The 27349-nt window shown below is 39.5% G+C and overlaps 1 protein-coding gene across 1 annotated transcript; it reads right to left on the bottom strand.

Annotated features, from left to right (window-relative positions):
- Positions 1–3141: 3141 nt before the first annotated feature.
- LOC120222054 (zinc finger protein 345-like) lies at positions 3142–27319 on the bottom strand. Its single transcript, XM_039219740.1, has 5 exons — positions 27030–27319; positions 20598–20656; positions 17518–17644; positions 16927–17019; positions 3142–5238 (listed from the first exon to the last, which is right to left on the bottom strand). The coding sequence occupies exons 2-5, from the start codon at positions 20610–20612 to the stop codon at positions 3506–3508; spliced, it is 1968 nt and encodes a 655-aa protein (XP_039075671.1). The 5' UTR covers positions 20613–20656; positions 27030–27319; the 3' UTR covers positions 3142–3505.
- Positions 27320–27349: the final 30 nt, after the last annotated feature.

Raw genomic sequence — 27349 nt, 5'->3', positions numbered from 1 at the left:
AGGATGCTGGGCAGGAATGTTACATTATGCAGTTTAATCTTTCTAAAACCCTGGTACTTAGAAACCATATGTTCATTTTTTTTTTCTCTAGGATTTAGATGCTGGGTGACCCTTCCTGGGAGCAAAGATTCCTTCTCTTGTTTTTCATTATCAGTAATCTTAAAAATAATGTTGGATGCGGAAGCACAAACATAGAGAACAGACTGGGAGACAGGAAGGTGGATTAGAGGCTCTGAGGGAAATTTAATGGGTCAATCATTTGCACTTATGTTTGGTTAATTTTAATGTGTGGAGAATCAATGGATATCCCAGGGATGGAAGGTGGGATGTTATGTTCTTGGAAGCACAGTTTGAACCAGAAAGGTGAAACTGACTCCCTAAATTCTAAGTTCTTTGCTCTCCTTTATCCGGGCCTGAGTATCAGGAAAGTATGAATGCCAGTTCGCCTAGGAAGTGGAGCTGCTAGGAACTCTGTTCTCTGAACTGTTCTGAGAAGGATCAGGGGCTGGCGGTGGAGCTATGGAGGGCAGTTTTGTGGTCTACGAGATCATTTTCGACAGAATCTGAAGGGATAATTCTCCGCTAGGCTCTGCAAGCACCATGTAGACACGAGGCCTATTCCAGATGCAAATTCTGGGACTGCTGAACTCTGCCCACAATGTTAGCCCCAAAGTATGAAACAGGAATAGGGGGTGGGGGAAGGCTCATCATAAGTTCTACTGGAGTTGGGATTGATGGACACCTTATGCGTTTATATTACACAGGGTGATCCTGAGTGGCTAGTCCCTGATCCCTGTCTGCTCAGGGTCCCTTACATTGTGGGTTGTATGGTTAGGTTGGGGGGGGGGCGGGTTCACCTACATTCTGCCTGTGCACATGTGTGAAGTTTTGGTACTAGGTAAGGCAGAAATGGGAGAGGGCATTAAAAACTCTGGGTGTGGTAACATTGGTTTGAGAGAGGCCTGGTCCCAACTTGCCTTAACTGTGAACTCAGATATGTGGGTGGTTAAGCTAATATTCAGAGCTGTTGCTCTGAAAACATGGGCAGGTGACGGTAGGAGCACATGACTGCAGGCTTTGGCCCTGAAGGGCGTGGTGTGTGCCCTAAGTCCTTTGTGCACATGTGCAGCACTTGAGGGGGAAACTCTATCTGCACAGGCGCTCTGGGGAGCCATTACTAAGTGTGAAATCTTATAAAGCACATGTGCAAAAGTGAGCAGAGTAAAGATGTCACCTTGACTCTTATGCCCACAATGCAAGCGGGCAAGATATTCATACCATATGAGAAAAGTGATCAAAAGGTGATACTGTGTGGTGTTAAATGATGAGCTGATGTATATTCAAATTTTCAAGAATTCACTGGACCAGTAAATTTGTCCATTCAAAAGGTTAGGCATGTTCCTTCTGTAGTAGACAGCGGTAAGCTTTGTCTAGGGATGATGTGGAAGCAAAGGAAGGACAGTGTTTGATTGGATAAACTTTCAGTAGTTACCTTATTTTTAGAATGCAATTTTATACAAAGAAAAATTGCCCCAAAATTAATATAATAAATCTTAGGACTTAGGGGTATTATGGCAACCTGCCTGAAAGGACAAATATGGAGATTAAAATACCACATAAAATGTAAATTAGATGACATGAGCGGGAAAAAAATAGTACAGGGTACAACAGCAAGAGGTTAGAAAACAGATTACTGTAGAAAAGATTTATTAGCCTATACAAGTGGTTTTGATAAACTATTGGCTACTTGTTACAGTAAATTACAATTTTTAGTCAACAGTATTTTCCCACACACAAATTCTAGAAACATTTCTTTCATTGTTTTTTGGCTGTTTTAGAATTATTTGCCCTTTCTTATTGATTTGCTCTTTACTTTTGTGATTTGATAGTGATGTACTTCCATTCTTTTATCTTTTGTGTATGTACTACAGGTTTTCACTTTATGGTTACCATGACGCTTAAAGAAAACATAATAGTCTACTTTCAGTTGTTAATAGCTTAATTTTGCATACTAAAACTCCTCCAAACCTAAAGTAATTATTTAAAAATGTGAATGTACAATCTTATGCCATTTTAGGGAAGAGTTAGCTATTCTCTTTCTGATATCTATGAAGATTTCATTTCAATCACATCAATTCATATTCTCTAGTTCTATTATTATGAAATTTATCAGTACGTTACTAGACTGCCACCTCTTTTTCCTTAAAGACCAATCAGTAAAAGTTTTGTTTCTAATAATGAGAAACTTGTTTAGTTTTAATAAATGGAGGATGATATTCTAAATTCTTTCATGATAAATTCCATCAATGTGATAACCACAAATAGCATCTTCATTTAGATTTCTACATATACTGCACATTGCATTGTCCTTCATCTTCCATGGAAAATTAGATATGCCTGAGCCTCACCTAAGGAAGGGCATCTCATATCTTTGATGCAGCAACAATCAGACACAAACTTTCTTACACCCCCTAGGAATAAATGAATTTTCTAAAGTAATATGAAACTAGAAACACATTAATATTTGCTAGTCACAAATCTTAAAGAAGGTCAATGTAAAACAAAAACATATTGAAATTATACCTATGCAAAAACCTATCTCTTCTATCTTTTGAAGTAAAATAGCACATACATTGTCTAAGTGTTGAACTTCACATTATTCCTTGTAAGTCTTTTGATGTAATGTCTGAATAGAGTGACTGATGTGGTGCTTTCTACTGTGAATTTGATGTTCAATTAAATACATTTCTAAATATATGTTTCAAGTTACTTTATTTTTTCTCTGATGCTTTCTAAAGTTTATATTAAAATGAAGGTCTTTGTTCATTCATAACATTCGTAGGGATTCAACCAAGCATACATTTTGGAGTATCTCATGAGTAACGACTGAATGGCAATTAAAGGCTAGGCCACTCTCTTTACATTTTACAGTTTTTTCTTGTATCATAACTATGATGTTAAGTGCATTGTGAGTTTCAGCTAGAGGTTTGTCACTTTCTTTACATTTGTAATGTTTCTCCTTAGTATGAACACTGTGATGCTGAATAAGGCTGAAGCAGTCTAAAAATGTTACATTTTCCCTATTTATAGAGCACCCCTCTAGTATGAATTGTCTGGTGTCGACTGAGACTTGAACATGGATTAAAGGGCTTGCCAATTTTTTTATATTGTAAAATCATCTCTAGGACACATTATCTGACCAGGCATCAGGGTTTACACAGCTTAGACACCTTGCCACAGTCTTTACATGTGTATCATGACTCTCCAATATTAATTCTCTGATGTGGAGTAAGAGTTGAACTGTCCTTACAAATTCTCAGTCTTAAAATTTGTAAGGTTTGCTCCAGTATGAATTCTGATAATGACTATAGGTAGAATAGTGATTAAAGGCCTTTCCACATTTTTTACACTGGTAAGTATTTTCCCCAGTATGAACTCTGTGATGGTCGAGTAAGGCTTGAGTCCTGGGTAAAGCCCTTGCCACATTCTTTACATTATAAGGTTTCTATACAGTATGAATTCTTTGATGTCGAATAAGGTTTGAGTGCTGATTAAAAGCCTTACCACATTCTTTACAGTCGTAAGGTTTCTCTCCAGTATGGATTCTGTGATGTTGAGTAAGGTTTGATTGGTGTTTAAAGGCCTTGCCACATTTTTTACAGTCATAAGGTTTCTCTCCAGTGTGGATTCTGTGATGTATAGTCAGTTGTGAATATCCATTAAATACTTTGCCACATTCTTTACATTTGTAAGGTTTTTCTCCAGTATGGATTCTGTGATGTTGAATAAGGTTTGAGTGCCTCTTAAAGGCTTTGCCACATTCTTTACATTTGTAAGGTTTCTCTCCAGTATGAATTCTGTGATGTTGAGTAAGGTGTGAGTGCTGGTTAAAGGCCTTGCCACATTCTTTACATTGGTAAGGTTTCTCTCCAGTATGGATTCTGTGATGTTGAGTAAGGTTTGAGTGCAAGTTAAAGGCCTTGCCACATTTTTTACATTGGTAAGGTTTTTCTCCAGTATGAATTCTGTGATGTTGAATAACTTTTGAGTACTGGTTAAAGGCCTTACCACATTCTTTACATATGTATGGTTTCTCTCCAGTATGAATTCTGTGATGTTGAGTAAGGCTTGAGCGATGGGTAAAGGCCTTGCCACATTCTTTACATTTGTAATGTTTCTCTCCAGTATGGATTCGCCTATGTCCATTTAGTGACGAGCCGTCCTTAAAGGCTTTACCACATTCTTCACATTTGTAAGGTTTCTCTCCAGTATGGATTTGTTGACGTTGAGTTGGTTTTGAGTGTGAGTCAAAAGTTTTGCCACATTCCTTACAAACATACCTATTCTCTCTAGTTTCAATTGTCTTATGTATAGTTAGTCTTGATGAGTGACTAAACATGTTCCCAGGTTTATGACATCTGTATGTGTTTTTTCCCACATCAGTCCTCTGATGATTACCAACACTGGAGAACTGGTTATGAGCTTTCCCATATTCATTATATTTATAAGAATTCTCTCCCATATGCTTACTCTTATTATATGTAATTAGTTTTGAGCTTTGATAAAAGTCTTCCCAACATTTATTATATTCAAAATGCTTCTCTGAAAAATGACTCCTCAGACATTTGTTAACATTTGAGGTATGGCTAAATATTTTCTCAGATTGACTGCATTTAGAAATTGTGTCTTCATTATAAATGCTCTCGTAAGTTTGTGGGGTTGACTGCTCAGTAAAGGACCTCTGAAATTTATGCAACTTAGCACTTTTTTCTTCATTTTTAAATCTCCGACTTTCAGAAATATTAGACTGAAAGGTCAATGCAATCCTATTTTCAAAATAGTTCAGATAATTATTTTCAGCATGGACTAGGTAATTTTCCACAGTTTCCAAATTTTCATTCCATAAATCTGTATGTTTGAATACTTGATTTGAGCTATTGCTTACAGAAACACACTGCGCTGCTGAAGTACTGGACTTAAAAAGGAAGTGTTTCCAAAATGCTTTATATTCTTCACCATTTGGGGCAGTGAGATTCTTATTATGGGCACTTGTCTCAGTTTGGATATGTCCTCCATGATATCCTTGATGCCCTTCACTTTCACCATCATTGTCCCCATCTGTCGTTAAGTGTAAATTCTCAAGTGTACTGTGTTTATATGCCTCCATTGACTTGTTTTGAAAAGATGCTTCTATGCATGACTTTAGCTGGAAGCTCAAGGTGCCATGTGAAGATACAGCTGAAAGATATCAAATAACAGAAAAGTAAAATCATTCCACTTCCTACTTTCAGATGAATGGGCTGATGACTTCTATTATACAACCTTAATATCAGTCACAGAAGGTCAGCAAGATGGCTGAGAAGTAAGCATAAAGACTTCATTCCTCCGTGGGCACATAAATTAGTACACAACGTACTGAGCACATGGCCTGATAGATAATTCAGTGTCATGGTGTAGCACAAATCACTTTCCTATGCCTCATGTAAGCCCAAAATTACTAGAAGGAAGGAAATTTAAACATAAAACACAAATGAACAAACTAGGATATAGCAAACATAGGAAATATCAATAGTAGAAATATTTATTTTTCAGAATAAGTCAACAAAGTTGATAGACTTTTAACTAAATCAAGAAGGAATCAAAGAGAAAATCAACTAAGGTCAGAAGTGAAGAAGCGATGGCAGACACAGTATAATAATACCATGCAAATAAGAATAATTTTAAAAGGTGACAATGGATAATTATAAGCCAAGATAGATACTAAAAAATAGGTATAAATTTCAAAAAAGATATAATCTACCTGGACTTCATCATGAAGAAATATTTTTAAAAATCTCAACTGATCTACAACTATTAAGTAAATTGAAAAAGTTCTTAAAACAAAACAAAAAACTCCCAATAAATAAAAGTCCTGTGCCAAATGAATTCTCAGAGAATTCATACAAACAGTTAATGAGAAAGTACTTCATTCTCCTCAAACATTTCCAAGGAGTAAAAACAAGGGAGATTATGGAAAAACTCTCTGTGACACTAGCATTAAGAGGTTATCAACACTAAAGGAAGATGCTACAAATAAAGAAGAATACAAATTACTACCTGTAGAGAATACTCATGCAAAGTACACACACACACACACACACACACACACACACACACACAAATAAAGCAAACTGGATCAAAAGTTCATTTTACCATTTTATAGCAGTCAACTGTGAATTCTTCCTAGAATTCAAGGGTGTTTCAGCACATGAAAACTATCAGTTTAAGACTTCACATTAACAGAATAAAGATCAAAAATGGTGATCATATTAGTTACAGAACAGGAAGTGAGCATATTGAACACCATTTCATGATTAAAAACAGTCAATAAAATGAGCTGCCTGGGTGGCTCAGTCGGTTAAGTGTCCGACTTTGGCTCAGGTCATGATCTCACGATTTGTGGGTTTGAGCCCTGCATCTGGCTCTGTGCTGATAGCTTGGAGCCTGGAGCCTGCTTCAGATTCTGTGTCTCCCTCTCTCTCTGCCCCTCTCCCATTCATGCTCTGTTCCTCTCTGTCTCAATAATAAACATTAAAAAATATTTTAAGAAAACTCAATAAAGCAGGAATGCAAGGAAACAACTGCAACCTAATAAAAGCCATGTATGTATGAAAAGCTGAAATCTCACATATTCAATAGTAAAAGACTGGAAGCTTCTCCTGTATGATCAGACAAGGCAATGAATGAAGTGACTTCACCACTTCCATTCAAAATAGTTGTGGATGTTTTAGTCAGAATACTTAGTAAAGAAAAAAAAGTAAATGAATCTAAATTAGATGACAAAAAACAAAATTATTTCTGTTCATAGATGACATAATCTATAAAAATCCTAGAGAATCCTTATTTTTATATTTTAGTTGTGTTATTCTTTTGGTCATCAGTTGCATTATTTGTTTCTAATAATTTTATCTATTAGACACACCAATTTCAATTTTTTATGCTATAAAGGCTTAAATTGTTTGTTTCAATTTTATTTTCCTTTTTTCCTAAATGTTTATTTATATTTGAAAGACACAATCCAAAGCAAGCTACATGCTCTCAGCATGGAACCTGACATGTGGCTTGAACTCACGAACTCTGAGATGGTGACCTGAACCAAAATCAACAGTAGTGTGCTTAATCAACTGAGCCACCCAGGTGCCCCTCAAATTTATTTTCTTAACCTTACACCATAAGGAACTAGAAAAAAAGAACAAATATAGGTGAACTGTAGTAGAGGAAGAAAACAACAAGGAAAAGTCAGAAATAAATAAAATAGAGACCAGAATAAATAACATAACATTGAAAGTAATGCCCAGTATTTCCAAAAAATAAACATCATCTATTTTCTCACTAGATTAACTAAGGAAAAAAGGAGACAAGACCCAAAAACCAAATGAGAAATGGAAGAGAAAATAACACAACAAATAATCCAATTAGTATATAGTATGATAACAGATTACTATGAATAATTATATATTAACAAATCAGATAATTTATGGGGAAAACACAGATAATCCCTAAAAATGCACACAAGTTAGCAAGATTGAAATATGAATCTTGAAACCAAGAAATATGAAATCTTCTGAGATGAATAACAAAATTGAATTTGAAATTTAAAAAAACCCTCCCAGCACAGAAAAGCCCAAGACCACATACCTTCACTGGTCAATTCTAACAAACATTAAAAAAAAAAAAAAAAGATTAATGACAATCTTCTTATAGATCTTACAAATGATGGAATAGAGGGAATCTGTTCAAAGTCATTCTATGAGGCCAGGATTACACTGGTACCAAAGCAGGATAAATGCAATACTAGAACAAAAATGTTTAGTTTGTCCATCATAAGTATTGCTACTCTGACTTTCTTTTGACATCCATTTGCAGGATAAATGTTTCTCCACCCCTTCACTTTTAATCTCAAGATGTCTTCAGTACTTGATTGAGTCTCTTATAGGCAGCATATAGATGGGTCTGGGTCATTTTTGTTTTTGTTTTTTAACAAAACACCCTAAGTGTTCTTATGGGAATGTATAAGTACCTTTTCTTCAAAGTAATTATTGATAGATATGCATTTATTGTTGTTTTATTACTTGTTTTGTCATTTTTTCTGGACATTTTCTCTGATCCATTCTTGTCTTTGTCACATTTGGTGTTTTCTGTGACCGCAAAGATCCCTCTTTAACATTTCTTGCAGGGCTGTTTGAGTAGTCCCAAATTCCTTTACTGTTTGCTTATCTGCGAAACTCTATCTTTCCTTCTATTCTGAATGATAGCCTTGGTGGGTACAGTATTCTTGGCTACAGATGTTTCCCATTCAGCACATTAAAGCTATCATGTCACTCACTTCTCACTTTCCAAGTTTCTGTTGAGAAATCTCCAGCTAGCCTTATGGGTTTTCCCCTGCAAGTGAATAACTGCTGATTTTAAGATTTTTTATTTATCACCGTATTTGAAATTTTAAACCCAATGTCTTGGTGTGGGCCTGCTTTTGGTTATTTTGATGCAAGTACACTGTGCCTCCTGAGGATGTCTGTTTCCCTACCAGACTAGGGAAGTTTTCTGCTATTTCTTGAAGAAATTTTTCTACTTTTTTTCTGTCTCTCCTTATTCTGAAGCTCCTATAATAAGAATGTCATTACTTTTGATAGAGACATTGAATGCCCTAAATCTCTTCTGATATTGGATAACTCTTCTGTCTCATTTGTTCAACTTAATTACTTTAGATTATTTTGTCTTCTAGGTCACCAATTCATTCTTCTGTTTACTCCAGCCTGCTATTCATTGTAACAAACCAATTTCCAATCTCATTTATTTGCATTCTTCATCATTGTTTGATTCTTCTTTAATTCTTTTTTTCCTCTGTGGTAAGGTTCTCACAGGGTGCCTGAGTGGCTCAGTTGATTAAGTGACCAACTTCAGCTCGGGTCATAATCCTGCAGTCTGTGGGGTCAAGCCCCACATCAGGCTCTGTGCTGACAGCTCACAGCCTGGGCCTGCTTTGGATTCTTTCTCTCTCTCTGCCCCTCCCCTGCTCATGCTCTGTCTCTCTCTCTCTCAAAAATAAAGCAAGGTTCTCACTATTCTTTTCTCAACTCAGTGAATGTCCTTATGATTAATGTCTCATAATCTCCATTTGGTATGCTACTGATAAATATGTTGCTTAAATCTCTGGCTGAAGCCACACCTTGTTCTTTCATTTGGGAAACATTCTTCCATCTTGGCATTTTGTCTAAGTCTCTGCCTTCCTGTGTAATTTAGAAAAGCCAGTTATATCTTCTGCTAAATCCTCCAGGCCAGTGATCTCTAGATGCTATCCTTGTCTGCTGTGGACAGTGCTTGGTCCCCGGCCTGAATGTAGTGAGTGTTCAGTAGGTGTGCTCTGGTGTCTTTGTGAAATTAGACCTGATACCAGCTCCACCAGAACTGAGGCCCTGCAGAACTGTCTGCTCAGGAAATGTGTGGGCAGCAGCTTGTGCAGGTCTCCTGGTGATGAGCTGAGCTTGCTCAGCCTGAGGCAAGCTTGAATCAGAATGGCACTTCCACCACAGCACTGGGTGGAAACCACTGTCACCAACTTAGACAACCAGTGTCCTCATTGAGCAGCCTCACTCAGGTGGCTCTGTGTGTATGCTGAGGAACAGGGACGGAAATAGTGCCACCCATCTCTCTCGTTCTCAGAAAGGCATCTCAGTGAATGTTGCCTTTGAGGGAAGTGCTCCTAGAATAGTGGATAATCTCACCCCTGTGTGCCCCTAACATTCTTCAGATGATTGTTTCCAACCTGTCTGCTCCTGAGTTGTGTGCCTGCCTTCTCTCCAGGAGCAGTGTGGTGGTCTCCTGTTACTTGTCTCCACTTGACTGTTAAAACTCTAGGCTTTAAGCCATGATGGTTTAAGAATTTATGAAGTACAGCCCCTGGCTTTTGAGAAGCATTCTCCTGCGTTCCCCTGTGTGCTCCCCTTTCTCTCACCCTTCATCACAACCACAGCTCCCTGCCCTCCACAGCACTACAATCCATTTCCCTTAATGACCTGTACATTCATGACTTCTTTGCAGCTGTGTGAGGGACTTGTTTCTGTCATGGTTGACATGGAAAATAGAGGGAATGAGAGCACCCTCTGGACGCAATGTGGTGGCCACTCAGATAAAAGGTTACCATTTGTCCAAACAATAGTGACTACAGAGCTGGAGACAAAGAGAGGAAGAATTGCAACTACAATTTCTTAAACTGGGAAATAATAAAAACTCAAACATTGCAAATCCCCAGATCATGTGTGAAAGGCACCAGAAATACCATTCTTCGCATTCCCTTCTACATATGGCTGTGCCCAGAGGGTTTTTTTAATTCCCAAATCTTACAAAAAGGTCACAAAATACACAAAGAAATGGAAAAAGGCATTCAGATCAGAAGAACAAAATAAACCTACAAAGTTGGCCCTAAATTAATTAATAAAGAACTAGAATTGCCTAACAAAGATTTCAAAAAAAACGATCATAAATGGGGCACCTGGCTGGCTCAGTTGGTGGAGTGTGTGACTCTTGATCTTGGGGTTGTGAGTTCTTGCCTCACATGGGTGTAGAAATCATTTAAATATAAAATCTTAAAAAGAAAAAAAAGAAAAAAGTATCATAAGGTGCTCATGGAGGAACAAAGGAAAACAACTAGATAACTAAATGATATCAGAAAACTATGCATAATATTTTCAGACCACAATGCTATAAAATTTGAAATCAACCACAAGAAAAAATATGGAAAGACCATGGATATTTGGAGATTAAAGATTATCCTAGTAAGGAATTAATGTGTTAACCAAGAAATTAGAGAGGAAATTAAAAAGTACATGGAAGCCAATGAAAATGAAAACACTCCATCCCCAAACCTCTGGGATGCAGTAAAGGCAGTCATAAGAGGGAAGGATATAGCACTCTGGGCCTTCCTAAATAAGGAAGAAAGGTTTCAAATACAGAACATAACCTTACATTCAAAGGAATGGGAAAAAGAACAGCATATAAAGCCCAAAACCGGAATAAAGATTAGAGCAGAAATCAATGATATTGGGGGGCGGGGAGCAAAAACAACAACAAAACACAGTAGAACAGATCAAGGAAACCAGGAGCTGGTTCTTTGAAAGTATTAACAAAATTGATAAACCCCTTGCCAGACTGATCACAAAGAAAAAACAAAGGACCCAAATTAATGAAATCACAAATCAAACAGGAGAGATCACAACCAACACTGCAGAAACACAAACAATAATAAGAGAATATTATGAGCCAACAAATATATGCCAACAAATTGGGTAATCTGGAAGAAATAGACAAATTCCTAGTAACATATAAACTACCAAAACTGAAGCAGGAAGAAATAAAATATTTGAACAGACCAGTAAAGACAATGAATCAGTAATCAAAAATCTCCCAACAAACAAGAGTCTAGGGTCAGATGGCTCCCTAGGGAGAATTCTACCAAAAATTTAAAGAAGAGTTAACACCTATTCTTTTGAAGCTGTTCCAAAAAGTGGTAATGGAAGGAAAACTTCCAAATTCATTCTATAAGGCCAGCATTATCTTGATTTCCAAATCAAAGACCCCACTAAAGTGGAGAACTACAGACTAATTTCCCTGATGAACATGGATACAAAAATTCTCAACAAGATACTAACCAACCAGATCCAACAACACATTACAAAAATTATTCACCACAATCAAGTGGGGTTTATTCCTGGGATGCAAGGCTGGTTCAATATCCCTAATCAATCACAGTGGTACATCACATTAATAAAAGAAAGGATAAGAATCACATGACCCTCTCAATAGATGCAGAAAAAACATTTGACAAAGTACAGCATCCTTTCTTGATAAAAAACCTCAAGAAAGTAGGAACAGAAGGAACATACCTCAACATCATAAAAGCCATATACGAAAAACCCACAGCTAATATCATCCTCAATGGGGAAAAACTGAGAGCTTTCCCCCTAAGGTCAGGAACATGACAAGGATGTCCACTCACACCACATATGTTGGAAGTTCTAGCCTCATCAACCAGACAACAAAATGAAGTAAAAGGCTTCCAAATCAGCAAGGAGGAAGTCAAACTCTCACTCTTCACAGACAACATGATACTCTATGTGGAAAACCCAAAAGACTCCACAAAAAAAAAAACCCTGCTAGAACTGATCAGCAATGTCCCAAGATATAAAATCAATACAGAAATCAGTTGCATTTCTATACACCAATAATGAAGCAGCAGAAAAATAAATCAAAGAATCAATCCCATTTATAATTGCACCAAAAAACAAAATATCTAAGGATAAACCTAACCAAAGACGTGAAAAATCTATACACAGAAAACTATAGAAAGCTAATGAAAGGAACTGAAGAAGACACTGAAGAAAGAAATGGAAAAACATTCCATGCTCATGGATTGGAAGAACAAATATTGTTAAAATATTGATACTACTCAAAGCAATCTATATCTTCAATGTAATCCCTATCAAAATAACACCAGCATTGTTCACAGAGATAAAACAACTCTAAAATTTGTAAGCAACCACAAAAGACCCAGAATACCCAAAGTAATGTTGGAAAATAAAGCCAAAGCTGGAGGCATCACAATTCTAGACTTCAAGTTGTATTACAAAGCTGTAATCATAGAGACAGTACAGTACTGGCACAAAAACAGACACACAGATCACTTGAACAGAATAGAGAACTCAGAAATGGACCCACAAATGTATGGCCAACGAATGTATGACAAAGCAGGAAAAAATATCCAATGGAATAAAGACAGTCTCTTCAGCAAATTGTGTTGGGAAAACTAGACAGCAACATGCAAAATTAACCTGGACCACTCTCTTATACCATACACAAAAGTAAACTCAAAAGAGATGAAAGACCTAAATGTCAGACAGGAAGCCACCAAAATCCTAGAGGAGAAAACAGGCAACAACCTCTTTGACCTCAGCTACACAAACTTCTTACTTGTCATGTCTCCAGAGGCAAGAGAAACAAAAGTAAAAATGGACCTCATCCAGATAAAAAGCTTCTGCATGGGGAAGAAACAAACAGCAAAACTAAAACACACTAGATGGAATGGGAGAAGATATTTGCAAATGACATATCAGACAAAGGGTTAGTATCCAAAATCTATAAAGAATTTATCAAACTCAACACCCAAAACCCCCCAAATAATCCAGTGAAGAAATGGGCAAAACACATGAATAGACACTTTTCCAAAGAAGACATGCAGTGGCTAACAGACACATGAAAAAAATGCTCAAGATCGCTCATCATCAGGAAAACACAAATCAAAATCACAGTGGATACCACCTCACACCAGTCAGAATAGCTAAAATTAACAACTTGGGCAACAACAGATGCTGGTGAGGATGCAGAGAAAGAGGGACCCTTTTGCACTGCTGGTTGGGAATGCAAACTGGTACACCCCCTTTGGAAAACTGTATGGAGGTTCCTCAAAAAATTAAAAATAGAACTACTCTACAACCCAGCGACTGCACTTATACAAAGGATACAGGAATGCTGATTCAAAAGGGCACATGCACCCCAATGTTTATAGAAGCACTATTGACAATAGCTAAAGTATGGAAGGAGCCCAAATGTCCATCGACTGATTAATGGATAAAGATGTAGTGTGTGTACACACACATACATACACACACACAATAGAATATTACTTGGTGATCAAAAAGAATGAAATCTTGCCATTTAGAACAACATGGATGGAAATAGAGTAAATTACGCTAAGCGAAGTAAGTCAGAAAAAAAAGATATGATTTCACTCATTTGTAGACTTTAAGAAACAAAACAGATGATCATAGGGAAAGGGAAGCAAATAGAAGATAAAAACAGAAAGAGAGAAAACCATAAGAGACTCTTAAATACAGAGAACAAACTGAGGGTTGCTGGTGGGGTGTTGGATGGGGGATGGACTTGATCAAGCAGAGAAAGATCAGACAACTTAAAGATACCTTGTTTTAAATTATCTACTGGGAGTAAACAAGAAAAATATGGAAAAGGATGGAGCCTAAGTGACTCAAGGGACACAAAAAAGAGGTCCAAATGTAAATTAAGGGCACCCCATAAGGAGAGGAGAGTGAAAGGGAACAGAGAGTTTACGTGAAAAACTAAAGGTTTGTACTTCTTACATATGTGGAAAGAAGAGATAATTTCAACAAGCTCAGTAAATTCACAGCAGGATAAATGTCAAGGTATGAACACAGTGAAACATTATTTAAAAAAAATAACATGAACATGGTGACACATTATAAAATTAACCTATTGAAAATTACAAGGGAAAGGCGAACTTTAAAACACCATGACAAAAGCAACTCAGAGCTCCAATCAGATTAGTAGTGGGATTTTCAATAGACTTATTGGAGGAAGTGCATGGGACAATGTATTCAAGTACTGAAAGATTAAAAACAAAACAAAACAAAAAAACTCAGCTTGAGTGGCTGAGTGATTGAGCATCTGACTTGGTTTCAGCTCAGGTCATGATAGCACAGTTCATGCGTTTGAGCCCTGTGTCAGGCCGTGTGCTGACAGTGCAGAGCCTACTTGGGATTCTCTCTCTGCCCCTCTCTCTGTCTCTCTCAAATAAATAAACTTAAAAAATATATCAACCAACTCTAAGTTTACCAGTAGACCTGTCCTAATTAATGTTTAGGGAAGTCCTTTTGGTTGAAATAAAAGGATTGTAAAGAGTAAGTGAAACCACATGACAATACAGAGGTTTCTGTTAAATATAAATGTTTACAGAATCATAGAGATCTTTAGTATTGTACTTAGGTAGCACATATAACTTTCATTTCTGCTAGCATTTTTTTCTTTTTAATAAGGGCATAAAATTCTCAAATCTAAGTAATAAAGTATACAACATAAAGAAAAGAATTTGTGATATGGTAACAAAGTGGGTACAGGGGTGGAGAAGATTAAGTAGAAGAGTTTTGCATGTAATGAACAATGTCAGTTTACAACGGTACATTGCATCTTTACAATGTTTTAAGGAGTCTCTAGGGTAACCACAATTTAAAATACAGAGGACACAAAAGTTAATGAGACTATTATCAAATCATGTCATGGGTATAACACCACAATTAAGGATAAATGTAATATTAAATTTTTTTAAATGTTTTATTTATTTCTGAGAGTGAGCGAGTGAGCATGAGCAGGGGAGGGTCAGAGAGAGGGGGAGATACAGACTCTAAAACAGGCTCCAGGCTCTGAGCTAGCTGTCAGCACAGAGCCTGACATGGGGCTGGAACCCACGAACTATGAGTTCATGACCTGAGCCAAAGTCAGACACTTTTTTTTTTTTTTAATATTTTTATTTATTTCTAGGAGAGAGAGAGAGAGACAGCGTGAGCAGGGGAGGGTCAGANGAGCTGGCAGTCAGCACAGAGCCCGACACGGGGCTTGAACCCACGAACCGCGAGATCATGACCTAAGCAAAAGTCGGACGCTTAACCGACTAAGCCACCCAGACGCCCCATGGTTTTTTTTTTTTAAATAGTTTATTGTCAAGTTGTTTTCCATATAACACCCAGTGCTCATCCCCACAAGTGCCCTCCTCCATGCCCATCACCCCCTTTCTCTCCTCTCCCCCATCGGCCCTCAGTTTGTTCTCGGCATTCAAGAGTCTCTTATGGTTTGCCTCCCTTCCTCTCCCCAACTATTTTCCCCTTCTTCTCCCCCAGAGTCCTCCGTTAAGTTCCTCCTAATCCTTCTATATGTGCAAACATATGGTATCTGTCCTTCTCTGCCAAAGTCACTTTGATGCCACCAGATGACTGAGCCACCCAGATGCCCCTACACCTTACTTCTTATAAAGCACATGCCCATGTCATAACGTTTGAGTTAAAAAATCAGAGCTGAATCTCATATATAACTAATCAGAAAGTAAAAACACATATAAAAAGGTAACAGGATCTTCATATCATATAAGTCAAAATTATAAAATGATACAATTATTAATGAATAAAGTTATAATTGAAACTTTATTATAGGCTGCAAATTCTACATTCTAAATGTTCTAGGTCTAGGTGACATTAATTTACCCAAGAATTCTAGGATACAAATAGGTACATTAAATTACTTCATCACTGAGGAATAAACACATAGAATGGAAATCCCAGCTTCAGTTAATACAATGAAACCATGAGAGACTCTTGAATGCCGAGAACAAACTGAGGGCTGATGGAGGTGGGGAGGGGGGGAGGGGGGTGATGGGCATGGAGGAGGGCACTGGTGGGGATGAGCACTGGGTGTTATATGGAAACCAACTTGACAATAAACTAAAAAAATGAACTTTTGAAGTGAAGTAAAGGATTAGATTTTCTCATTTTAGGGAGGTGCTTTGTTAACTGACAAAATTACGGACTCTCAATTTTGTAGGAATGAGACTAAAGCCTCCATAATATTGGAAAGCATACACCAGAAAACATGTGATCATGGTCTCCAGTGGATTTCTGCGCTGAAACCCAATATAGCCACCACTATCCTGACACACTTGTGACAGGAAGCTAAACAGAATTTAGAAAAAACTTAGCATAGAGTTCCTCAGAAATACAGAGATTTCCTCTGGAGCCCTCAAAGCAATGCAGAAGATCCCAGATTACGGAGGCGCTCACACTCCAAGGGGAATCTCCCGACCCTCACAGTAGATATGATGGACCATCACTGGACCTAAAGGAGAATCCTTAGGTAGTGTAAGAGCATGATAATGTTGGATAGCATATATCCCTCTGTGAGAGGGAGAGAAATAAAACTAGGCTTCTCAACTAATTTCCATTCAAAGAGAGCTAGTCAAACCACGTTTTAGGGTCTACCTTCCTCCTTTACATTTGGACCTCACCCATGTCATTTGCTTCATTCAGGTCCACCTACCTGGCTGTGTGGCTACTGTCCCCTTTCCATTCACATCCCAAGTCTCCTTCTTTTGCTCCAAAAAGTTGACCAGGTCTGGTTTTGACACAAGACCTGTATATTGGAAAAGAGGAAAAGGAGTATTACTGGAGATTCTACCTTTTAATCCACCACTGTGCTCAACAGACAACAGAGAACATTGTAGAATTCTAGAAAATGATTTCCCAAATGCTGTTGACCAACAGCCCCTTTAAGAACACACAGAAGGGATTTCCAGTCTTCACATCTTGACTGCCACCTCCATGTCCTAGACACAATAATGAGGAGTGAAAACTGGAGTTTAAGATGTGGGCAGTACCTTGTTATGTCATTCAGTGTTTAGAATGGCCACTAATCAACAGAAATGATGATGGTAAGTTAAGGAAGGGGAAGCTGAAGCTCAAAAAGAAACATCATGAATGTATTTCTCTATCTTCAAAACCCTACTTCTTTCCCTTACTGCAGGGATCGGAATTCCAGTCATGCAAAGAGGAAGCTTCCAAAGAGACAGTCTTCAACGGAAGGAACAAAATCCCAAGTGTGGTTTGGGAAGATAAAAGGAGTTATCCTCACCCAAGAGGAGAAGGTGTCCATAGTTCTCCAACATCACATCCCTGTACAGATCCCGCTGACTGTGGTTCAGGAAACCCCACTCCTCCTGAGAGAATTCTATCGCCACATCCCTGAAGGTCAGCAGCTCCTGCAATAAATACCACAGTTACCAAGTGGCCAAACACAGAGTTCATAATGGTACCTAAGATGAAAGAGGGAGTTAATGTCACCAGTTGGACCCCAAGACCTGACCTTTACTGCTTACCTGCTTGTGCCCACTGACCTTACTCTCTCATTTTACTTAACCTCTTATTTCCACCTTATCTTTTATTTCAGGCAAAACACCCCATGGACTGAGTCTCCTGTGATGGAAACAGAAAGTATCCAATAGAAGGTAATGACTGCCCTGAGGAAGAGCTTGGATTGGCCTAGTTTGAGCTTAACCCCTGACTCACACCTATGCAGATAGATCAAAGAGTAACCCAGCCTCCTCATGACTCATTACCATTATTCATTATAATACTAAAAACCTCCACCCAAGGAGTAACATAAACTTCATTTATATAAGATACAAAGTATGTAAAGAACTGTTATCTTAAGGAACATGTGCGGCCTTATGCCCATTTCTATATAATATGACAAGACCTCTCTTTCTAAATATCCACCCTAACCCTAAATAAAAGGAAACCATTCCCCTTCCCTCTGTGTGTCTCTGCTTTGGAAGTTATTCTCTGTGATCTCCTTACTGGTGAAAAAAATCAAGTTTCCTTTCTGTGATGACCCCACCTGGTGTAGTTCCTATCTATGACTGTTATACTTCAAGATTTTAAGATACTAAAACATGTCAATCATATGATTCTTGTTTTCATTTTCTGAAAATATAAAGAAGTAAATAGAATGGGATTTTTGTGACCTGATGTGGAGTGAATCAAAAACATAGAGGTTGGTGGGCACCTGGGTGGCTCAGTTGGTTGAGCGTCCGACTTCAGCTCAGATCATGATCTCATGGTTCATGAGTTCAAGCCCCATGTTGGATTCTGTGCTGACAGCTCAGAGTTGGGAGCCTGCTTCAGATTCTGTCTTCCTCTCTATCTGCCTCTTCCACCTCACGCTCTGTTTTCTCTCTCTCTCAAAAATAAATAAACATTAAAAAAAATACAAAGACAATGGAGGTCTGATTGAGAATCTCTACTCCCACCAGTCAATATCCTTACAACAGAAAGGTGAGCCCTGTATTGTCCAGTGGAAACTGATATGACGTGGGACTGGAGCTCAGGGTCATGAAAGTATCCTTGAGATAGTTTTGGTGTAAAAAGCTATTTTTAATCAAGCATGGGCAATGACCCATGGGCAGAACGACCTACACTGTCATTTGATTTTAGTTGAGAAACTATTGATTTTATACTTTTAAGTTGGAGGGTAGAGACAAGAAAGTTTCTAAAGGGATTTTTCATATGTTAAAGAAGACTAATAGAATCCCAAAAGTCTGGCTCTGGTCAAGCTAAAGTCCCTTTTTGCATCTAACAAAGCATCAAATTAAGGCTGTTGGGCATTCCTTGAGCCAGGTCATACTCTTCCTACTCGATGTATTTATAAATGCACTGCATATTCAAGGAAATTTAATTTTATCTACATTTCCTTTGTCTTTGTTTTCCTCATCAAAAACTGCAGCCAAGAGAAACTCAGAATAAAGTTTCCAGTTTATTCTGGAATAATAACCATCCAGTTGTGATGGCTTCTGAACCTCATTCCATAAATCCACATAAGATTCCTATGAATTATGAGAGCGCAAATATGAACTTTGTAAGGGAAAAATCCACCAAAGACATCAAGCCAAATAATAGAAGGTAATATCAGCTTTAATGAAAAAATGAGGCACACCAAAGGACCTATAATTACTAGTATGTTCTTAAGGCCACAAAAGAGTAAATCAGAATTAAAATACAATTATTAGAATACAGTGCATTTATATAAAGTTCAATCACATATAATTTCCATGTTCTGTAATATCCAGTATATTTTAAACAGTATTTTTTTCACATTCTAAAGAGGAAGACTCCTTTTATTTTTTTCCAAGATCTTTTTGAGTTATTCCAGTCTCATATCCATCTTGTGCATTTGTGCATTTTCTTAATCCTGGTCTACAGAGAACTGATAAAGCATCCAGATGGAACCTACTGAACTTGACTGAAATCCCAGGAACAGAGCCAATATGCAATAGGAATCTCGGACTCAACACCTTCCCCCTGTGGATCTGTCAGAAGGGGAATATTTTCACTACGTGCAGGACCTTATGTCAAAGTGACAATTGTTGATGCCCTATGGGAAGCCACATTGGAGAATGAGGAAGAGCTTCTGGGAAATAGGTGGGGAGTATTCTATGGGAAATAAGTTCAAGAATTCTGTACACTTGCACCAATGGGTTAACAAGGCTTAGGGTGGAAAGCTGCCACAGGGTGAAAGTGCACCCAATGACAGTCATTAAGACAAAGCACAGAGGCAGAAAGGTGCCACTGAGAGAAAGCACCTAAGATTAGCTAGTGAAAAAAGGTGCTTTGTTAGCCTTGCGGTAGCACGTTCCAGCAATCTTAAACTTTGGAGATTAACAGCTACTTGGTTGTATTGCCCACAGAGAAACACTGTCCATCTGCTGTTTTGCACCAATATATCATTGTGCTTTAATCTCAACTTCTAATGCCACTCGCCCCCCCCAAACCCTTTGCTTCTTACACCTACAAATTAATGGTCACTATCTTATTATTTTCTTCTGCACGTTCACCACGTATGTAAACCCTTGAAAGCTCAATAAATGTGGTACAAAACCCCTGTTCGGGGCGCTTGTCATCTCCCAGACATTAGCCTCTCTCATGTTCAATTCTGTGTCTGCTCTCTTGCTGGACAAGAGAGAATTCCAGACAAAAAGTCTGTGACAGTGTTCTAAAGACCTAACCTTGAATACCATTTCTGAAAACGTTTTAAATATAGGTGAAAAATGAGGCAGAAACATCAGAGGTAGAGGCATCAACACTTCCAATTTCCAAATGCATGGAATTTCAGGAGAAAAAGACATCATGGACTCTGACCTGGGATACCAGGCTTACCTGAGAACTGGCCATTACTTCTTTCACCTTGTCCCCTAGATTTGTTTCTCAGAAGATATCTGTGGAGAAATCACAGCTGCATCAGGAGAAAATGGCTTTATACCCACTGGAAGAGCTTCTTCATAAGTAAACTGCTCACCTGCAGGTAAGACATTGTAATGCAAAAAAAGGTTGAACTTCCTAGTCCTTTGCATCCTGACATTCGGAAACTATGAGCTCCTACTTGCAAACCAATCAATATCTGAGTTTTCCTTTTCGGCTTTCAGGAGCTTCTCCTCCTACACATGCCTACAAATTCTGCCACAGCATAGGAACAATGTGCTGCACGGGCCTGACCCACACAGACTCCTGTAGGGAAGACCCTGTTACCTCTCTTTGAGCCAAAACCTGCACTCAACTCTTTTAAAGTAATGGGAAGCCTTCTTGCTTAATCCTGGCCTCACTTAGAATCAACTGGAGCACTTAAAACAACACTGTTGTTTTCACTCACACCAACTGATGGAATATGAAGGGGAAGGCATCAGATATGATTGTTTTTTGAAACTCCAAGCGCGATCTATTGGGAAACATTAGGGGATGTGACCAAGCAAAAAAAACATTAACCAAGGCTATGGTTGTTATCCAGATTTAAATCCATTCCTTTTTCACTGATTGGAGTTTCTGGAGAATTACACATTCTCCTTCCTTTGGCTTCATGGAGGGAGACACCCTTCCAAATGGAACTTTCCCTGATACATGCAAATGTCTCTTACAAAGGAAACTTGTACTGGGTCTAGAGGTTTTCCTTTGTTGTTTCTTTAAAATAACAACTTACAATAATCCTTAGGTCAAAGATACATTCTGGGGTGAGAACATGGTCCTCTTCAGTAGGGAAATGTTTATTTTCATAAGTAACTGCATACACAGTTTTCTAAAATGAATATATCTTTTGTGCACCCATCAGCAATATATGAGAATTGTAATTCCTCAACATTTAAGTGGAAATTTGGTGTTATCCTTTTTCTTCATTTTAGCCATTCTAGAAAATTTCAAGTGGTTCCTCACTCTAAAATATGAAGTGGTCTTATTCCAGTTGTCCTGGTGACTCAAACTGAAACCACTTAAAAACATAAAGTTGAACAAAAATCGAACGGCTGCATCAAAACATCAGTGAGTGTTGACATTAAACTAAATAACCTTTTTTTTCTCCTTTGGGAAAACTTTGGTCTTTCCTTCTTAGTCTCTCTCTCTTTTTTTCTTTTTTTTACAGAACCAGTACTACACTGAAAATATGAGGAACAAGGCTGGCAGCAAAGACAATTCCTGTTTAAACCAGCTAGGTCTTGTGTTTCCCTACAAAACCCTCCAGCCCCTTCCTCTGGGTGGGTTTGAAGTTCTGAAGGCCCTAACCTACTATAGCCTCCTTTGCCTGTCAAAGCAATATAGCTATTGTTTCTCTTTTTCCCAACCTGTCTTCTGGTTATATTGACTCTGAAGCACTGAGGTCAGTTTTCAATAACAGAATGAATGTGTAGGAGAGGAAAACTTTTTTCTTCTTCCATTCTCAATTCTTTGATTGTTCTAATTGTTAAACTGACATAAGACAGAATCACAAGAGGAAAAAAAAATCTTAATTATAAGAACCTTAAGGGTCCAAGGCCTCAAAGCCCTCCTGACATATTGGATGATAATTGCTTGTTATTCTATGGGGATAACAGGACCCTGTGGGTGTACGATTATTTGAACAACTGGAAAATGGGATGGATTCCCCAACAACTTCGTAACTCAACTATCACCCTGACCATTATTTTGTGGCTAGAATGACAAAATTGATCTTTAAAAGCCAGAGCGTACCCTACTCCAGGGTTAACTATGGACCTGTGGACATAATGGATGACCTCACTTTCCTTAGGACTGGATTGGATGGCGCACTTGGGGATGCCTTTATCTCTTGAGACAAATCTCCTCCCACTTGCCAGTGATTCCTTATAATTACGATATTGGTAAGGCTAGACCTCAAACAAAGAGAGTTTCTTGATGGTTTTATTCCTTAGTCCTATTTGTCCCAGGAACTACCTCTATTGATGTCCAATTCCAAATAGAGGTTTTATTCAAGCACACAACAGCCCTCCTGGTAAAGAAACCTCAAAACTTACGATGGGGTAGTCTCTGACAGTAATGACTCCACATTAGGTCCAGAGTGTCTTAGAGACCAAAGGCCCAGTGGGTGATGAGAGGCTTATTAACTACCAGATTACGCTCTTAGATACACCTGAAATACTTAACACTTGTCCAACTTTAAACCCAGCTACCCTTATGTCTGGGCCTGACCATCGTACCTCCGTGTTACAACATGACTGCTCAGAGGTTATTGATCTCGTTTATCCTAGTCAGCCAGATTTAAAAGACTCCCCTACTGAAGATGCAGATGACAGTTGGTTTAGTGATGGCAGTAGTTTCATGGAAAGGGGGATAAGAAAAGCTGGGGAGGCTATAGTCAGTCTGACTCAGACTGCTGAGGCCAAAGCCCTCCCAGCAAATACATCCGCCCAAGAAGCAGAGTCACTCATGCTTTACAACTGGCAAAGGGTCTCAAAACTAACATGTGTACTGACTCTAAATATGCCTTCCTAAACTAATTTGACAATAAACTATTTGTAAAAAAAAAAAAAATAAATATGCCTTCCTAATCCTACATACCCATGGAGCAATTTGGAAGAAAAGGGACTTATAGCCCATAATAACTCCCCAATCAAATATGGTCCCTAAATGATAACTCTTCTTGAGCCTGTACACCTACTGAAGTAGCTGTAATTCACTTCAAAGGACAGCAAAAAGACATGACCTTAGGATCTAAGGGAAACAGTTTGGCAGGCCGTGCAGCCAAGCAGGCCACACAAAATAAACAAATACTAAATCTTACACCAGTCTAACTCCAATAAAGTCCATAACTCCAGTCTATTCAGGCCAAAAAATTCACATAGCCTAGTAACAAGGATATTTAAAATATGCACAGGACTGGCTTGTTAACAATAAGAGCAAAATATTTATTATCCTCCCTACCCCATATAGCCAATGGAAGGTAATATGGGGCTCACATGAGGCTACTTGAGTAAAAAGGCTACTGAGGTGACAAAAGTCCTGCTAAGAGGAATTATCCCTAGATCTGGACTGCCTTCGTCTCCACAAAGTAATAATAGCCTGTTTTTTATTGCACAAATAATTCAGAAAATAGCTTGCGCCTTAAAGAAATTACTATTTACATTTAGCCTGGTATCCATAGTGCTCTGGAAAGGTGGCTCTCCAAAACCAAATGGCCCTTGATAACCTGACTGCAGTTCAAGGAGGCCCAGAATTAGATGACTGGCTCCTAAAGGACCAGATGGCTATGTGGCTCTAACTTGTGTCCACGGCTTCAACCAGGCTGAATAGGCCACTGTACTTTGGGTTTTGCCTGAATGCATGGATGCATTATTAAAACCATTGCCAACCCAGCCAAACTTCCCAATTTAAAGCAACGATGGACATATTCTATGTCTTATCAATCTTTGTTCCCTCCTTGGTTTGACACATGGAAGCTCTATAGATACAGTCAAAGCCCTAAATGACACTCAAAATAGCATTTCCCTATTAAATACTGAAGGAACACAAATGCATAAAGCAGTTTCACAAAATAAAATGGGATTAGATGTTTAAACTGCTGCACAAGGTGGAACATGTACTATCATAAATACAGAATGCTGTGTATACATTCTAGGTTACTATAAAAAGGTTTTGGGGTTTCTAACTGATATGAATACTCACCTGCTGCTTTAAAAGATCCCTTTCTTTCTTTTAATGATTGGTTAAACTTCTGGACTGGAAGAGGACTTTTGTTAACTACCAAAGGACTCTTATTTAGGCTTCATTTTCATTTTGTTATTCTAATCAAGTTTTGTTGTTTTTTCCCAGGTCTCTCTACTTGGTGCCCAGGCTCTTTCACCATGATAACTTCAAGACGACAGATGATCTTTTGCACTTGGGAAGATCCATACATGTGGTCTCCCTTGGACTCAGCTGCCTCTGCCTTTTGTAACTCCTATAAGCATAAGTTCCCAACTGATCAATGTTGACCCATAGGTAGGGACATCTCTATGCCCCTCATTCAGTAGGAAGAAGTTGCAGAAGATGAGACCTTCCACCCTCAGCAGCCTGAAAGATTTAAGGGTCAAAACTGTTCAGGGGGGATGACGTGAGAAACAAAGGCAAAAGAAAAATAAAATAAATTTCCTTACTGCCTATGGCCCATTCACAAGTCCTTGAAACACATAGAGTGACATTTCCTCTAGGAACTTAGCTGCATTGATGATGACTCTTTGCTAAGGGAAAAAGGGAATCTTAGCTCGACCCTCCAGGATCCTGTAAGTCTACTTTAACATATAAAAATTTCTTTGGAAACTTCTTTTATCTCTACCCAACCCAGCCAACCACCCCAAGATACATGTTGGAAACCATTTCCAAGCATCTGGCCCACTGATCTACATCTGAAGGGTCTCGTGACTGAGTTTTTACTAAACGATAATAAATGACCTTTTCCTAACAATAGCTAGTCCCCTCAGGATCCTGAAAACCTTGCCACCAAAATTCCTTAGACTTACACTACCCCTAACCCCCTCCCAACTTGAAGGTATATAATTAGTCACCCGTCATAAGCCCAATGCAGCCCTCTCTGCTCATGGTCCCTGTGCTTTAATAAAACCACCTTTTTGTACCAAAGACATCTCAAGAATTCTTTCTTGGCCACGGGCTCCAAATCCCAACATTCCCACATCACTGAGATGAGGATTATTATTTTAGGTACCCGGAGGCCAGAAATACAAGGAAACAAAGTCTACAGCCTTGGAGGGCCTTCCAGGCACTAGCTGCCGAAAATTACAACCTCTTCACCACAGAAGTGGTGATTTTCACGGTTGCTCACATTTACAAATGTCAGAGAGGAAAAAAATCTGACTCAAACTTTGCCTCTATTCAAACCAGTTCACCCAGTGAAGAGATTTTTTTCTTTTTTTAAAATTTTTAGCTGTAAGTACACAGCAAGCTTTCTGAGCTTCTGGACAAGGGCAGGAAGTAAATGTTAAACTATAGGGGTTCCTTTGAGCACCGGACAGAGGAAGCTGCCCTGAAGCAACTGACTGTCATTGCTAGTCAGGGCTCACTGTCAGTCAGGACCTTCCAGCTCTTTCTTTCCCTGCCGATAATGCTCTCACAACCATGGTGAACATTCCTAAAACCCACCAGACTTTCTCCAAGAAGTGTGGCAAGCACCAATCCCGCAAAGTGACACAGCACAAGAAAGGCAAAGATTCGCTTTATGCCCAGGGAAAGTGGTGTTATGACAGGAAGCAGAGAGGCTATGGGAGGCAACCGAAACTGACTTTCTGGAAAAAGGCTAAACCTACAAAGAAGATTATGCTGAGGCTTGAATGTGTTGTGACCAACTGCAGATAAAGAATCCTGGCTATTAAGACATGCAAGCATTTTGAACTGGAAGGAGATAAGATAAAGGGCTGAGTGATCCAGTTCTAAACTTCATAATTCGTTACATTATGAAGATAATAAGATCTTGAGGTTATGTTCAAATAAAGAAAGTGGGGGAGGGGGTGCCTGGGTGGCTTAGTAGGTTAAGCATCTGACTCTTGACTTGGATTCAGGTCATGATCTCATGGTTTGCGGTGGGAGTCGCTGTCTCTCTGCCTCCCGGCTTACACGCATGTATGCCCTCTCTCTCAAAATCAATTAAAAATTTTAAAAATGAGAACCTTCCAGGAACTGATTCTCGGTACCAAGAGAAGGTGGAGAGTTCTTCACAGGGTGGTCTGTGCGGCCCGACGGACAGGTAACCTGCTTCTAGCTCAGTGGGACAGAGGGAGTCAGTGCCCTGCCCGGCTGCAGGAACAGGGCTGGGAAGTTAAGCATCTGGTTCCCACTGACTGGGTCTGTGTTGCACACGACCCTGGGCAAGTCCTTTCTCTTCCCCGGTTCAGTTTTCTTCCGCGTGAAATGGGCCGGTTGAGAAGTTGGTCTTTGCTAATTCTGCCGTCCAACAGGTTCTGAGACTGCTGGGAATCCAGGGCGAGGCTCAGGAGCAAGATCTCAGAAGGGGGTTTCAATGCAGGATGTCTCCTCCTCAGCTGGGAGCCATAAATGGGCGCCTCCATAGCGCACCCGTTGCTTCAGCAGCCCCTCCAATCGGCGACTTCCTCCTTCCAGGCGGCCTTCCACAGCCTCCCGTGCAGGCAGCGCTCCACAGCTCCCTCTTTTCCCGACCTCCTTTGCAAGCTCCCACAAGGCCCGCGGCTCCTCCTCTTCTTCCCCGGAAGTCACGGAAGTCACGTGCCCTGCATGCGCCCACCTTCCGGCCCAGCGGGCGCCCCTCCCCCCCTCCGAGTCCACCCCCTCCCGTACCTTACTTACCTGGACAGACGCGTGCAGGTCAAGTCAGGAATCCCGACCCCTGACGTCGGCCTCCAGCTCTCGGGAGCGGGTGGCGACGGCAGGGAGGCCGGAGGGGGAAGGGCTCCGGTCAGCAGCCGCCCCGGCCCTTCTCAAGTTTCACTTTTAGTCTGTGGGTCCGCTCCCCGGCCCCGCGCGAGCTCTCCCGGGACAGGTAGCGTTAGCGAGCAGGCAAGAGCTGGGGGGGCGGCGCGGTGAGGGCGGGCCGCGCTGCCCGGGGCGCGGGGCGGGGCCTGCCCGGGGCGGGGCCCCCCGCCCCCTCCTTCCGTCTGCCTCCGCCT

This window comes from Hyaena hyaena, unplaced genomic scaffold, assembly GCF_003009895.1.
Source record: "Hyaena hyaena isolate Hyena2069 unplaced genomic scaffold, ASM300989v1 scaffold_838, whole genome shotgun sequence".
In the NCBI taxonomy this organism is placed as follows: Eukaryota; Metazoa; Chordata; class Mammalia; order Carnivora; family Hyaenidae; genus Hyaena; species Hyaena hyaena.
The sequence above is the reverse complement of the archived record's forward strand: the minus strand, read 5'-3'. Positions and strand labels throughout refer to the sequence as shown.

Bases quoted from the DNA above. Each gene is read 5' to 3' on its own strand.
- LOC120222054 (XM_039219740.1), bottom strand. The intron at 17,020-17,517 runs GTGAGGATAACT...TCCAATATACAG, and splicing joins TGGACACCTTCTCCTCTTGG to GTCTTGTGTCAAAACCAGAC. The intron at 5,239-16,926 runs GTAGGTGGACCT...GATATCTTTCAG, and splicing joins GACAGTAGCCACACAGCCAG to CTGTATCTTCACATGGCACC.